Consider the following 15,508-nt stretch of genomic DNA (forward strand, 5'->3'; position numbering starts at 1 on the left):
ATGGCTGGAGCCAAGTTGTCAAGGTCTTCATTTACTCATGTGGCACAATCCAAAATAATAAGAAAAATCTGCAAACAGTCATAATAATCAGAATGTGGATGTACAAATATGAATGAAGGAAAATTGGAAGTTGTGAAAAATGAAATGAAACACAAAGATAGGTATCCTAAGTATTAGTGAGCTTAAATGGACTAGTATCAGTCATTTTTTTTTTAGTATCAGTCATTTTTAATGACATAATTATATGGCCTATTATGTTGGGAATGATAAATTAAGAGAACTGGTATCACGGTCACTGTTGAAAATATTTCAAGATATATTCTGAAGCGCAATGCTGTCAGTGATAGGATAATAGTTATATGCCTACAAAGAAAAACCTATTAATACAACTATTATCCAAATTTATACACCAACCATAAATGTCTAAGGTGAGAAAAACTGAAGATTATCAACTAACATAGTCTGAAGTTGATCAAACAGACAACCAAGATGTACTGGAAATTATTGATGATCAGAATGTAAAAGTTGGAAACAAAGAAGGACCAGTAGTTGGAAAATTTGGCCTTGAAGATAGAAAAAACACCAGAGATGTTATAATAGAATTTTGCAAGACCAAGAACAATCCTTTTCTTTTAACCGTTTCACTAGCACTTCATCCATATGTCATACAATTCAATAATTCAATCATATCAAGAAGAGTTATACAATTATCACATTTAATTCTGGAATATATTCTTCTTCCTTGTACTTATTGCTATTCATGTAATTATTATTTATTTTCTAATTGAGGCAAAAATCTACACAACAGGGCATTCTCCAATTCCACAACTGCGACATGAATATTTCAGACCATTGATTATATTCCTCATGCTCTACAACAAATATTGATATCCTTTTCCAAATTAGCCCATCACTATTTATATAAACACAATGCCCCTTACGCAACAACTCTTCCTCCTTCACCCATGGCAACTATTGGTCAAGTTTTTTGTTTTCTTAAGTAGTTTTCTTAATATAGTGTTTACATGTCTTACATCTCCATGGTTAAATGTCAGAACTATCTTTTTTCCAACAACATAACCAGTGACTATAGACCTCGCAGGATGAAAGTAATCAAACCAACTGCGTCTGTAGAAAAACAATGGGAAAGCTCTACGTGAGCAGCTAAAACAAAGCCATGGACAACTGTGGAACAGGCCATCAGTTTCTCATATGCAAGCCAAGGTTGAAGTGAAAAAAATTAAAGCAAGTTCATGAGTGTCGAAGTACGACCTTTATTGTGCTCCACCTGAACTTAGAGGCCAACTCAATAATAGATTTTACACATCGAACACCAGGTAATTTGTGGAATGATATCATATACATCATACATGAATAAATCAAAGATCATTAAAAATACAGGAAAGGTAGAAAAGACCAAAATATGTCAGAAGAGATTCTGAAATTTGCTCTAGAATTTAGAGAAACTAAAGTAAAAAAGAAGAAAAGATGAAGTAAAAGTTGAACAGGAAATTCCAAAAGGCAGCTTGAGAAGACAAAATAAAATATTATAACGAAATGAGAAGAGACTTGGAGTTAGAGAACCAAAAGGAAAGAATGTGCGTGGCATTTCTCCAGCTGGAATAAAAGCAAAATATTAAGCTTCAAGTTACAATATTGAAAAGTTCAGTGGGCAAAATATTGAATGACACACAGTCACCATGAGTCAGCATTGACCTGATGGCAGTAGGAGTGACAAGGGGCACCAAAAAGAGGTGAAAGGAATAGAGAATCACTGTGCCAAAAGACGCTTAACCTGCTACGTGGAGGTCGCATAGACTCTGGTGGCATAGTGGGATACCACAAGGTCAGCAGTTCAAAACCACCAGCTCTATACTGCCATTACCCTCTTGAAAACCAGCAGGGGCAGTTCTCCTCTAGGGTGGTTCTGAGTCAGAATCGACTTCAGGGCAGTGAGCTTGGTGTTTTGTTAATCAAGAACCCATGGTATTAAAGCGGGGAGTCCAAGTTGCAATAAAAGCATTAGTGACAAGGCTCCAGGATTTGATTGATTACCAATTTTAAGTTTCAACAATCAATACAACATTGGGAGCAGTCACTCATCTATGCCAAGAAATTTGGAAGAGAGCTACCTGGCCAACAAACTGGAAGAGATTCAAATTTGTACCCATCTCATAGAAAGGTGATTCAAAAGAAAAAAAAGAATGTGAAAATTATCAAACAATACAATTAATATTACACGCAAGTAAAATTTTGCTGAAGATAATTAAAATTGGTTGTATCAGTACATGACAAGGAGCTGCCAGAAATTCATGCTGATATTGCATGGATCTTGTCTGAAAGCAGAAAACACTAGAAAAAATTTTACCTGTATTTTATCGACTATGCCAATTGAAAAAATGATGTCAGAACCTTTCGTTTTGTTTGTTCATACAAACCTGAGACAGATTGTTCTATTGAACAGTTCTATAAAACAAGGAAATACTGTGGAACTTAAAGTAAAGAAGTCATGCATCAGGGTTGTTATCCTTTAGCCATATTTAGTCATTCTGTATACTGAGAAAATAACCTAAGAAACTGCACTACGTGGAAGGATTGGAAGAAGACTCAACAGGTAGCCTACTATATGCAGACAACACAACCTTACTTGCTGAAAGGAAAGAGGACTTGAAGAAATTTCTGGAAGACTATAACTTTCAGTATGGATTGCAACTCAACACAGAGAAAACAAAAATCCTTACAACTTGACCATAAAGCATCACAACACAATACATGCAAAAAGGATTGACATTTTTAAGGATTTCATTTTACTTGAATCTACAATCAAAGCAGCAGCCGAAAAATCAGATGGCAAGTCAAAACACCTCTTTTTGTTATTCTTGGGCTTTATATGCTACAATATATGTATGTATTTCTAAGGGTGCAGATTTTTTTTTACTTGAAGTTTTATAGACATATAACTCACATGACATATGATTCAACTATATAATTCCATTTCAGAATATTTTCTTTATTCTTGTACTCATTAGCATCCTACTTCCCCACAACCTCTCCTAAAAACTATCAATCTAATTACTATCTCTATGGATTTACCACAATCAGTTCTGACATTTTATTTTTTTCATGTATTCCTTGTTATTAGCTCCCTTTACCCCCTCAACCTTCCCTCCCAATATTCCCCAGCAACCATTAATCCAGGTACTGTTTCACCCATCCTGGATTTCACATACTGGAAAAAATCCAAAAATACAAAAGAAGGAGTCAAAAAAGCTAACAACAAAAACAAAATAAAATAGGGGAAAATCCCATTTAGAAAGAATATTGAAAATATGAAGAACTAAAACAACTTTAAAATGGGTCCAAATGCAGATCAAATCAGGTGTTAGATTTTAATCTAGTTGTATCTGTCATATTACATTTTCTAAGACTGTCTGTCTGAGAGCAAGGCCATTCACATTCCTGGTCTGTGTTCGGAGAAGATTCACTGGAGGCTTCATCCAGATGTATTTCTCTCCCCACCTCCACCCCCCCTTTTTTTTCTTTAAACTGCTAGAACTTTTAGATAAGTCAAAAAAACAGGGGGTTGACGGATCACATCAGATGCTATATTTTAATCTACTGTAATCTCTACAATGCTCTCTGTCTGATGACTATATTATTCACATCCTGCAACTATGGTTACAGGGAAATCACTGGAGTTTGATTCTGTGTAAATCCTGCAAACAGATTTAGGTTTCCATTGTCACCCATAGCCTCTGAAAACCAAGAGTTCACAATTTAAGTTCTGATACCATTTCCTCCTTCAGAGTTGGATTCTATTATTTACAATCCTTGGGTCACACAGGCTGGTGTGCTTGTTGCTTGTGGATTAGTGGATGCACGCTATTGAACCTTAGGCCTCTCACCACACACCCATGGCTGCAGAAACAGGTGGGACAAACACTCCCACCACATTCCCTTCTCCAAAAGCCTAACAGGGCACCACCCCCACTTCTGAGGAATGAAAATCAGAGAGACACGGAAAGAGTTGCCCTCAGTAAAGGTGTTTAGGATTTTTAGCTCTAAGAACTACTCACCAAAAAAAGACACACAGCTTTATCGCTCCTGCCACTCAGCCTGGGCATTGTTCTTTAACTGTACCCTCTGCCAACCCCACCCACCACTACTTCAAGACCCCCGCCTCCCTTTCCTAGTGAAACACACTTCCACATTAATTAACAAATATTGGCACACCTCTTAAAATCCCTTTTCACATAGATCCCAGTTTTCATATAAAGAAAATCATACAAAAAATTAAAACACTTAAATAATAATAAAACAAACAGAAAGCCACAGAGGAGATTCAAACCAAGGGAAAGCAGACAATGAAAACTAGAATAAATTTAAAATGGGGATGAAAGACCTCTTTTTAGATTCTAAAAACAAATATGTCACTTTGAAGGTAAATAATTAAGACCAAAGAAGAACTCATGCATTTCAATGGTGGTGTTGGTGAAGAACAGTGAATGGGCCATGGGCCATCAAATGACTGACCAAATCGGTTTTGAAAGTGGTACAGCCGTGAATGAGCGAGGGAGTGCAAAGTGGAGACCCAAAGCCCATTTGCAGGCCACTGGAGTTCCCTTGCAGAGGGGTCTAGGGGAGGAGATGAATCAGTCAGGGTGCGATGCAGCAATGATGAAAAATACAACTTTCCTCTAGTTCCTAAATGCTTCCTCCGCACACACACACACACACACACACACACACACACACACACACACACACACGCCCCCCCACCCCCACTAGAATGATCCGAATTCTACCTTGCAAGTCTGGCTAGACCAGAGGATGTACACTGGTGCAGATAGGAACTGGAAACACAGGGAATCCAGGGCGGAGGATTCCTTCAAGACCAGTGGTGTGAGTGGCAATACTGGGAGGGTAGAGGGAGAATGGGTTGGAAAGAGGGAATTGATTACAAGGATCTACATGTGACCTACTCCCTGGGAGACAGACAAAAGAAAAGTGGGGAGATGTCGGACAGGGCAAGATATGACAAAATAATTATTTCTAAATTATCAAGGGCTCATGAGGGAGGGGGGAGTGGGGAGGGAGAGGAAAAAAAGAGGACCTGATGCCAGGGGCTTAAGTGGAGAGTAAATGTTTTGAGAATAATGAGGGCAATGAATGTACACATGTGCTTTACACAATTGATGTATGTATGGATTATGATAAGAGTTATATGAGCCCCTAATAAAACTATTTAAAAAACCCAACTTACTTGGATCACAAAAGAAAGAAAGAAAGAAAGTGGTACAGCCAAAATACTCCTTGGAAGCAAGGATGATTAGACTTAGTCTCCCTTTCTTTGGATGTGTTATTAGGAGACAGCAGGCCCTGGAGAAGAGCACTATGTTTGGTAAAGCAGAGGCTCAGTGAAAAATAGGAACACTCTTCTTTTCTGAGCTGAATTGACAAAGAAGCTACAACAAAGGGTCAAGCACAGCAACAGTTCGGAGGACAGCCCAGGACTTGGGCAGGGTTTTGTTCTGCTTTACCTGAGTTACTATAAGGCAACTGGATGGCACCTTACGACAACACGAGACAAAATACAGCCAAAATTAAAATGTACCTAACTAAACATCTAGATTCTAGAGCAACACTATCCAACAGACTGTTCAGTAATAGAAATCTTTATTCTTTACTGTCCAATACAGGCACCATATAACATACATGACTCCTGAATCTCGGAAATATGACTGACGAGCCTGAAGAGTTTAATTTTACATAATTTTAATTAATCTAAATACAAGTAGCTATGTCTTTTGGACATTGCCATTTTAAAGTGAACTACCATTTAGGGAAAACATAGGGGACTCAACATGGAGCCCTGGTGGTGTAACAGGTTGCATCTTAGGCTGCTACCTGCAAGGTTGGTAGTTCAAATCCACCAGCTACTCCATGGGGAAAAGGTGAGGCTTTCTGCTCCCCTGAAAATGTACAGCCTCATAAACCAAAAGGGATAGTTCTACTAGGTCCAACAGCGTTGCTGACTCAGAATCTACGGGGTGGCAATGGGCAGCCTAAGGGACTGAAGTTGTGAAGTATCACATTGAGGCAATCAGCAAAATTCAGATTATGGAAGAGTTCTACAAAGTAAATTACCCTTTCCTTCAACAAATAGATTGAAAGGACGCCATCCCCACAGCGATCACGCCTCTCACAAAGGATCTCCTTCATCCCTCTCCAGGAGAGAAGAGGAATCACAGGAAGCACCTGGTGCAGAGCCCCAATTCCTCTTTCATGACGTCAAATGCCCAGGCTGCTATAAAATGACCACAGTCTTGAGCATGTGTTGGCTGCTCTTCTGCCCTCTGTCAGCCCACAGAAGGAAGAGCAAGGCTGCAGAAGGATGCTGCTTCAGAAGCAGCACCAAAAGACCCTGAATCAAGATGAGCGGGACGCCATCCCCAGAAATCCATTTTGGACAATAAAAAATAAAGGCTTATCAACCAATTAAAACCTGTGGACATTGCAGTCGTTCTTAGGTGCCTTTGAGTTCATTATGATTCATAGCAACCCTCAAGACATTACTTACACATCAATAAGCAAATTGAAAAAAATGAATTCATGAGACAATTAGCAATTTGAATACAATTTGAATAATCTCAGCATTTGACTCTGAGATATTTGTGAGTGGAATAACATGATGTCTGAGATTTTTTTTCAAAATTATTTAAGTGGAAAACAGCAAATGACAAAATTAATAAATGAGACTTCACAAAAATTAAAAACTTTTGTTCATCAAAAGATTTTACAATAAAAGTGAAGAGACAAACTACTGGTTGGGAGGCTATCTTTGAAAATTATATATCTAAAATTAAAGAGTCTAATACAAGTTTCCCCTGTTAGCAGAAAGTAGAGTGTTCTTATGAAACTTCTTTGTAAACTAAAAAGTTATACAGAAGACATTACCATCAATTTATATGGGAAAACTTTTGATCAAGCCAAGAAATAACTTGCTGAATCGTACGAAAGAACACCTGAAACCTAAAGTAGCGCTGGCATATAGGAGATTCGGCTGCTAACTGCAAGGTCAGCAGTACGAAGTCACCAGCTGCTCCCAGGAGATGAGGCTTTAGTGCTGTAAAGATGCACCACCGCAGACACCCCAGAGGCAGTGCGCTCTGTCCTGCTGGCTCGCTGTGAGTCACAGTCGACTCGGTGGCAGTGAGCCTAGTTTGGGTTTAGTAAAAACAGAAATGATACTATAAATACACAGTCCATATAAAATAGAAAAATGTATTTACCCTTCAAAGTAGTGTCAACTTGATGCTCAGATGAGAGTGTAGTTAACGGGGAAGGCGCTTGGAACACCTCTCTCCCTGCTCAGAGTACACAATATCTCTTTAGTGGCTTGCTGCCTGGGCCCACTGATGCAGCTACTATGTCAGTCCTTCCCCTCAAGGGCCTTCCACTATTTAGCTGCCCCTCCACTTTACCAAGCATGATGCCTTTCTCCTGGGACTGGTCTCTCCTGACAACATGTCCAAAGTATGTAAGACAAAGCATTGCCATCTTGCTTCCAAGGAGCACTGGCTGTACTCCTGTCAAGACGGATTGCTTTTCCTTTTAGCACTCCATGGTATTTTCAATATTCTTTGCCAGGCCCATGATTCAAACCCATCCATTCTTCTTGGGTCAGTCTTATTTAATGCCTAGCTTTCTCACACATATGAGACTATTGAAAATACCATGGTTTGGATCAGGTGCACCTTAGTCCTTAAACTAACACCCTTGCTTTTCAAATATTCCAAGAGGCCTTGTGCAACACATTTACCCTATGTAATGAGTCATTTGATCTCTTGACTGCTGCTTCTGTGAACACCGAGTGTGGAGCCAAGCAGTGAAATCCTTAACAACTTTAATCTTTTCTCCATTTATCATGAGATTACCTAATGGTCCAGTTGTAAGGATTTTGGTCTTCAGTACACTGAGTTGTAATCCATACCGAAGGCTGAAATCCTTGATCTTCATCAGCAAGGGCTTCTAGTCCTCTTCCTCTTCAGCAAGCAAGGTTGTGTGATCTGCATACTGTGTGTTGTTCATAAGCCCTCCTCTAATCCTGTTGCCACATCCTTCTTCATACAATCCAGCTTCTCTAATGAATTGCTCAGCATAGAGATTGAATAGATACAGTGAGAAAATACACCTTAACTTACACCTTCCCTTAACTTACAACTTACTCTGCATGATTTTAAACCATGAAGTATCCCCTTGTTCTGGTCAAACAACTGTCTTTTGATCTGTGTACAAGTTTCATATGAACACAATGAAATGTTCTGAATTTTCATTCTTCTCAAGGCTATCGTGGTTTATTATGGTTCACACAGTCACAGTCTTTGGCATAGTCATTAAAACACAAATAATCAACTTTCTGATATTCTCTGCTTTGAAACAAGATCCATATAACATCAGCAATAATATCCTTGGTCCATGTCCTCTTCTGAATCCACCCTGAACTCTGGCAGCACTTTGTCAACGTTCTGTTACAACCATTGTTGGATGATCTTCAGAAAAATTTTACTTGCATATGATATCAATGATATTGTTCTGTAGTTTGTGCATTCTGTTGGATCGCCATTCTCTGGAATGAGTACAAATATGAATGAATATGAATATGAATCTCTTCCAGTCAGTTGGCCAGGTGGCCGTTTTCCAAAATTCCTGGCATAGATGATTAAGTGTTTCCAGTGCTTTATTGGCTTATTCAAAGAGTTCAATTGGTATTTCATCAATTCCTGGAAACTTGCTTTTGGCTAATGCTTTCAGTGCTTTTTCCTTCAGCACGTTGGTTCTTGCTTCTACGTCACCTCCTTTAATGGTGGAATGTCAGCCGGTTCTTTGGGGTACAGTGATTCTGTGTGTTCTTTCCATCTTCTTTGGATGCTTCTTGCATCGTTCAAATTTTGCCAATAGCAAACAATAAAATAACTAGTGAAGAATGTCTGCCTTGAACACTGTGCTCTTGCAAGAATTATCTATATGGGACTGTGCGCTGCACGTGTAGCCAGAGGAGCGCCCGCAACCTGAGCTCTGTGTAGCCAGCGCTCCCAGGTGAGGGGTGCTCGGCTACAGGGACATGCGTGTGGGCGGTGGTCAGTTTGGGGTACCCTGGTGCACACAGCAGCCCTGCTGGGGTGCAAGCATCCTTTCTTCCTCCCCTTCCCCAGGCGGTGCCTTCTCCCAGAGACACCTTGTAGCTCTTCAGCTCAAAGGTGAGCCCCCGGGCCTATTGCTTCTCTCACTACTAAGAAGAGAGAGAGTCTCAGGAAGCGAGTGGCTGCAGCTGGTGCACAAAACGTAAGGGCTTCCCCCGGAGGTTTGCTAAGTCTTGTCACCTGTGCGGTACCTTCTCCTGGGAGCTGGAGCGGCGCAGGGGGAGAACCCAAGGTCCAGGTCTAGAAACTCCCTGGCTCTTCATGCCAGCTGGGGTGTGGCCGCAGGGAGCCTTGTGGGTGTTGAAGTGATATTCCAGCGCAACCACCGTGCCCCAAAACGTGAGTGGCATTCCCAGGTTGCTGGGCTAAGCCCTTCCAGGACTGGGGGCCTCAAGGAGATGGCTCAGTTGGGTGGCTATTAGTTGGGTGGCTATTAGTCAACACTCTGGCAGCTGGCAAGTGAAGAAGACATAGACCCAGCTCTAGAAAGATGGGGTTCAATGACCTTGAACTCAGCCCAAGCGAGGCCCAGTCTTTTTTGGGAAGGCTTGCAGGTCTCTATAGAAGGGCCAGACCCCTTCTAGGGTCTATTGGAAGCCTTTACTAAGGATAGCACAGGTTTCTTCTGTTTACAAAGCTTACTCCTCTCATCTTGCAGCCCAGTTAAGTGATGTCAGTCTGTGGAAGCTGGCACTCATTCCATTGGAGTTATCCACACCCACCAGAAAGATGTGCAGGAACCCTCCTATCAAAGAGTTACAGACACCCCAAAGACTTACATACCCAAATTGATCCTTCGTTCTTACTGGACTGGGCTCCTTCTACCCTCCTGCTGCTCTGGCCTCCTTGGCTCTCATCTCTTCTCTCTACCTTTAAGGCTGGCTCTCCCTCCAGCTTAGATTCTCTCTGCCATTCTGCAGCAGACATTAGAGCTGTTTAACCCCTTCCTCACCCATTCTGCTGTAGTCGTTCATGGGTCTGTGTTAAGCCTAATGTTCTCTTCCTTTATGTAACAGCGGGTCTCATGGACTTTACACCTTGTAATTTAGCTAATCCTCTGGCTTCAGACGAAGGGCCAGTTCTAACCTTTCTTACCTTACTATCCTAAACCTCTTTCACCTAATTTCCTTTGACTTCCTGTTCCCTACAAACCGCACCTCCCTCAATAAATCTATAAATTAAAAAAAATTATCTATATGGTTATAATTGACAACAGCATCTTGGAAGTTTAGGGAGGAAATTTAGGGGCCAGTAAGTTTATGAATGGAGGAGGAACCACTCAGAAAAGGAGGGCTAGAAGGGCTGTACAACTCAAAGAAAGTAATCAATGTCACCAAAAGAGAATTAGAAATTGATTAATTGATGCATGTTCTGCTATGTACAGGGGGCTTTAAAAATTATATCTTTTCATTTCTATTTTTTCTTTTTTTTCCTTTTTTTAACAAATCATTTTATTGGGGCTTTTACAGTTCTTTTTTTTTTAAACAATTTATTGGGGCTCATACAATTCTTATCACAGTTCATACATATACATACATCAATTGTATAAAGCACATCTGTAGTCTTTGCCCTAATCATTTTTTTCTCCTCTTTTCTTTTTTTACATTTTATTAGGGACTCATACAACTCTTATCACCATCCATACATATACATACATCAATTGTATAAAGCACATCCATACATTTCCTGCCCCAATCATTCTCAAGGCATTTGCTCCCCACTTAAGCCCCTTGCATCAGGTCCTCTTCATTTCTATTTTTTCTATGAGCTTTTGAATCCCCTTCATATATTCTCAACAATAGCAACAAACCCCTCGATGGTTCTTTAGTGCAATAAATAACTTAATATGGCCTTTCTAGACACCAACTCTGTTGTGTCTAGACTAAATTGAACCATGCAAATAAGATATCTGGGATATGTCATAGTTGGGGTGATGAGTCAACTTGGCTTTGCCAGGATTCACCATACTTATGACCATCCTCCATTTGGGGTGTGTTATAAATCCTACTTCCTATGCCTCTGGCTATGGTTCCACTCAGTGCCCTGTTTTCAGTGTTGTGGAATGTATTTTTGATTCTTCTATAAGTATGGTCGCATGTGGCCATGAGAATGAATTATCCATAATGCCAATGAGGCAAGATTAATGTGAGATTTATCTGGAGTCAACATCTTACTATAGGGTACGACTCAAGTCACGACCCTTACCCCAGTTGCCATCCATACCTCAGTCACCACCCATTCCCCTGTGGTGAAATAGTTGAAATGGTGTATATTCTGATGTGTATATTATATTCTCAACAATCAGACTTTAAATTTTTTTAAATTATATAAATGGTAAAATAGAACTTATGTGGATGGAGCAATATTGGCCAGGTTAAGGGTTGTTGGGGCTGGTACATACTACTCTGCCTGAGAAATAGTTTATAATAAAAAATTAAGAGGAAGAGAAAATGACTCTAAGTTGCTACAGGAAGACTTGGGAGAGAGAGCCAAGTGAAAGTCCAAGAACACTTGTAAGAAAATCCTGAACTCAGTGCCTTGGAGAGGGACCATATAAATCAGAGTAAAACTGCTTCTTATGGATTCTGCGGCCATAATCTTAACTGGAGCAGACAATCTTTCTTCCTGCAGGGAGACTGACTTTGAAGTTAGCAGAGCAATACTTAGCCCATAAGTCACCAGAGCTCATCCAAACAGAAGCATCCTTTAAAGATCTCTTCCCTTTGTATTCTAGCTCAAAAGTCTCTAGCCTCAGTCCAAAACTAAATGTGTCCCAATCCAGCCAGCCTCCGCTGTCAAACTCTGTTCCATCTAGGAATATTCACAGAGATAAAAGCTTTTCCCAGAAACAATACTGGTGGCTTTCCAATTAAAGCTAATTTTCGTCCCCGTCCTGCTCGCTCACCTCCAGGATTGCCCTATTACATGCCAAAGTTAGCATCCACCCAAGGATGCTAGGGAAGGCCAGGTGAGGAAATGAGGTCCAGAGATTCATAAGCCCGTAACTCCAGGCGGCTATGAGTCAGTGGAACAGGTTCCTTAATCTTGGGGGCTGGGGATGCCTTTGAACAATTTTCTTAGTTCTATTTGGGAATATGAGGATAGATACCTAGATAAATTTGTCTCTAGTGGCCTATGGCCTACAAGTCTATACACACAATAGAAGATACGTACCCCCACCCACTGGGGTGGAAGGAGCATTAAGGCAATTGGAAGCTGAACTCTTATTCATCCATTTGATTATAGATATGAGAGACAGGACAAATCTGAAGTGCCAGGTAGGCCTCCTGTCAAAGTGACACTCCATAACTGACACTGGAAACCATTGTTATGGGGAGAGACCTACCATGTGCCAAACTGCAGTCATTTCTCTCCAGGACACAGGGGAAGTGTGAAACCCACTTGTGTTGCCCACTGCATCTCAGGGGCAGAATTGTCCAAAAGTGGGGTCCCCCCCCCCTTTTCAAATCCCAGGAACCTAGACAGCCAGGCTATTTTCTTGTACGCAGTCCCTAAGGCCACCCTATGGAGCCAAGCTGATAGGCGAGTACAGCAGCCCGCCCGGAAGACAGCTCAGCAGGGAGGCGCCCTCGCCAGTGCAACCCAGGGACAGGGGCAGGTGCAGGCAGGGCGTGACTGGCGCCCTGGGCCCAGTAGCTAAGGTGCGCGGGGGAGGGGCTCAGACCCGGGAGCCTGTCACCAGGGTGTGGTGCAAATAATGGCGGGGGACAGAGTTGACACCATACCTTGATTTTCGACCGGGCAACCGGGCCCTGCTTCGCCGCCAGGTGTCCACCAGGACCTTGGGCATTGCCGGGCTCACGGGCTTTGCTCTCAGGGGCTCCGGGGGACGAGCTGCTCCGGGACCCTGCCGGCTCCTCGGCGATGCTGCTATCGCCGCTGTCACTGCGGCAGTCCTCCGAGGGCTCCTGAAGCAGACAGCCTAGGCTCACTGCAGGGGGGCAAACACTAGACCTCAGGTGCACAGCCCCACCCCGGACCTGGGCATCACACCCCATAGACAATGTTTCGGAGGCCGGCTAGCTTGGCCTCCCAGAGTGCTGGGGATGCTGAAGTCGGCTCCTAATTCCCAGGCCTGGAGCCCACGAGGAACTGGGGCGCGGGGGGGCGGGGGGCTCAAACCAGACGGACCTAGCACTTCAAGTTTCCTCTAGTGCAAGGGAAGCGGCCCTCTTTGCATCTGGTCACAGAGCGCTGGGGGCTCCTTAGGCAGCAGGAGGAAGTAGGATAGGGTCTTTTACACACCTGCCTCCAGGGGCCATCTCTACCTGTGTCTCGGCCAACGGTTCCGCAAGACAATTAAGAGGCACCCACTAATGGGAACGTAGGTGTCCATTTCAAGCCTCTCTAGCGGCAGCATGGGCCACCCCTCTCCTCTCCCGCAAGACCCCCGTTACTCTCTGCAGGAGGAAGCAGGCATAGGAGTCCAAAGGCCCTCCTGGCCCATCCCTTCCCCCACCGGGGAGCCCAGCACCCAGGCCTGGCGCCCTGGCTTACCTGGGATGTAGGTGTCTGCCCTTTCCTCATCCGGGAGTTCAGTCCAGCTGCGGTGCATGATCCCCGGGCTCCTCCGCTTCACCAGGAAGACTTTAGGCATGATGGGTCCCTCCCCAGCAGCGACCCCCCAGTTCTGCTGTTCCCTAGGGGCGTCGGCCGCAGCCGGTGACTCGGTCCTGAGCTTCAGACCCCGGAGCTCACCTTCCCGCTTCGCTAGACTTCTCCCTCCAGCCCCGGCGGGCCACACGCCCACCCCGAGATTCCCACCCTTCGGGCTTCACGCCCCCCACGCCTTAAAGCATAGGCAAGACCACGCCGGCGGGGAAAAGTTTCATAAAGTGGAATAGAAAAGGCACCAGGAAACTTGAGAGTGAGCATGCGCCCTGCAACATAACGGTGTCAACAAGCTTGCTACCTGTCCAACCGGTTCCGGCGGCCGCCTGCCTGATCCAGCCCTTCCTTAGGCATGAATGTTTGCAAAAGAATGTAACGTCTGATTCTCCCCCTCCCCTTTATAAAAAAAAAAAAGGAAAGGTGTGTTCAAATCACGACCCCCCACCCACCCATCATAGGGACAGTAAGGGAAACTGGTTGATAAACCCCGATCTAGTCCCCAAGGCTCCTGTCAGTCCCCCACCTCCACCAGTTCCATGTCCCCACCCCCCTCCCCCAGTGGATTTGGCTCCAACATATTCGCCAGTTCTGGAAGTGAATGTTGAGGTTTCTGAAATCTCTGTGGGCTGAAGTGGCGTCCGTGGGGGTCACTCCACATGGATCTGTCTGGCTGAAGGAGGACCTGTTAAACTAAGCTCCCATTATCTGCGACAACCCCTCAAATAAACACAGCATTCATGGATTTTAAAATTCAGCATCTCTCATTAAAAATTTAAAAAAACCACTGCCGTGGAGTCTGTGATTACTCCGAACGACTCGGTAGGACAGGGTAGACTGCTTCTGCGAGTTCCCGAGAGATGAATTCGTTAGGCAATCCTATGGGACACGATGAAACTGCCCGCGGGATTCTCTAAGGGAGTAGAAAGCCCTGCCTTTCTCCCCCGAAGCGGCTGATGGTTTCCAACTGCTGCCCTTGCGGATCGCAACTCAATGATTAAGCACTGCGCCATCTCTCAGCATCTCGAGAACACTTTATTTTACTGATTCGTGCCAGACAATCTAAAGAAACCGGCTGCTCTGACCAAACAGCTTCCAGCCGAAGATCTAGCACCCCAAGATCCTCTCACCTACATGAAAACAGAAGTCAAGTACATGCTGTGCAGTACAGCTTCTGAAATCAGATCGTACCTCTTCCACCCATTTGTTGTCTCCGCTATCCATTCACTCACCAAATTCTGAAGCTGGCAAGTGACAGTTTTTTTTTTGGTAAATGACCTTTCAACATAACAGATCCAGGGAAGTTAGAGGAAAAGCTTTCCATTTGTTTTTTGTGGGTTTGTTGTTATGTGTTGTGTTGTGTGTTTGTTTGTTCCTAACGGCCCTGTGTAAAAGCCCAGGAACCTAGCAGCTGCTCCACGCGGGAAAGATGAGTTTCACTCTTGTGAAGGCTTTCCATCTCAGCCGGCCACAGGCACAACTCTACCCTCTCCTGCAGGGTAGCCAGGAGTCAGAATTGAATTGTTGGCAGTACATTTGTTTTTTGTTGTTGTTTGCTTTTGTTTTTTGATCCTTGGGAGAAAGTAGAAAGAGAAAGACACGCTGCCCCTGTGCACGCACGCCCCAGTCAGGGGATGCCCAGACACGCCCTGCACCGGCTCCTGGAGGCTGTGTGC

The 15,508-nt window shown here is 43.4% G+C and overlaps 1 protein-coding gene across 1 annotated transcript in view; it reads right to left on the minus strand.

The window, feature by feature from the left end:
* Positions 1 to 13,821, minus strand: part of OVOL2 (ovo like zinc finger 2) — a 39,831-nt gene extending 26,010 nt beyond the window's left edge. Inside the window, exons 1-2 of the mRNA XM_075527846.1 lie at positions 13,722 to 13,821; positions 12,950 to 13,155 (exon numbers count right to left, since the gene is read on the minus strand). Of these exons, the coding sequence (XP_075383961.1) occupies positions 12,950 to 13,155; positions 13,722 to 13,821 (306 nt within the window). The remainder of the gene's footprint in view (positions 1 to 12,949; positions 13,156 to 13,721) is intronic.
* Positions 13,822 to 15,508: the final 1,687 nt, after the last annotated feature.

This window comes from Tenrec ecaudatus, chromosome 12 (genome assembly GCF_050624435.1).
Source record: "Tenrec ecaudatus isolate mTenEca1 chromosome 12, mTenEca1.hap1, whole genome shotgun sequence".
NCBI classification, from domain to species: Eukaryota; Metazoa; Chordata; class Mammalia; order Afrosoricida; family Tenrecidae; genus Tenrec; species Tenrec ecaudatus.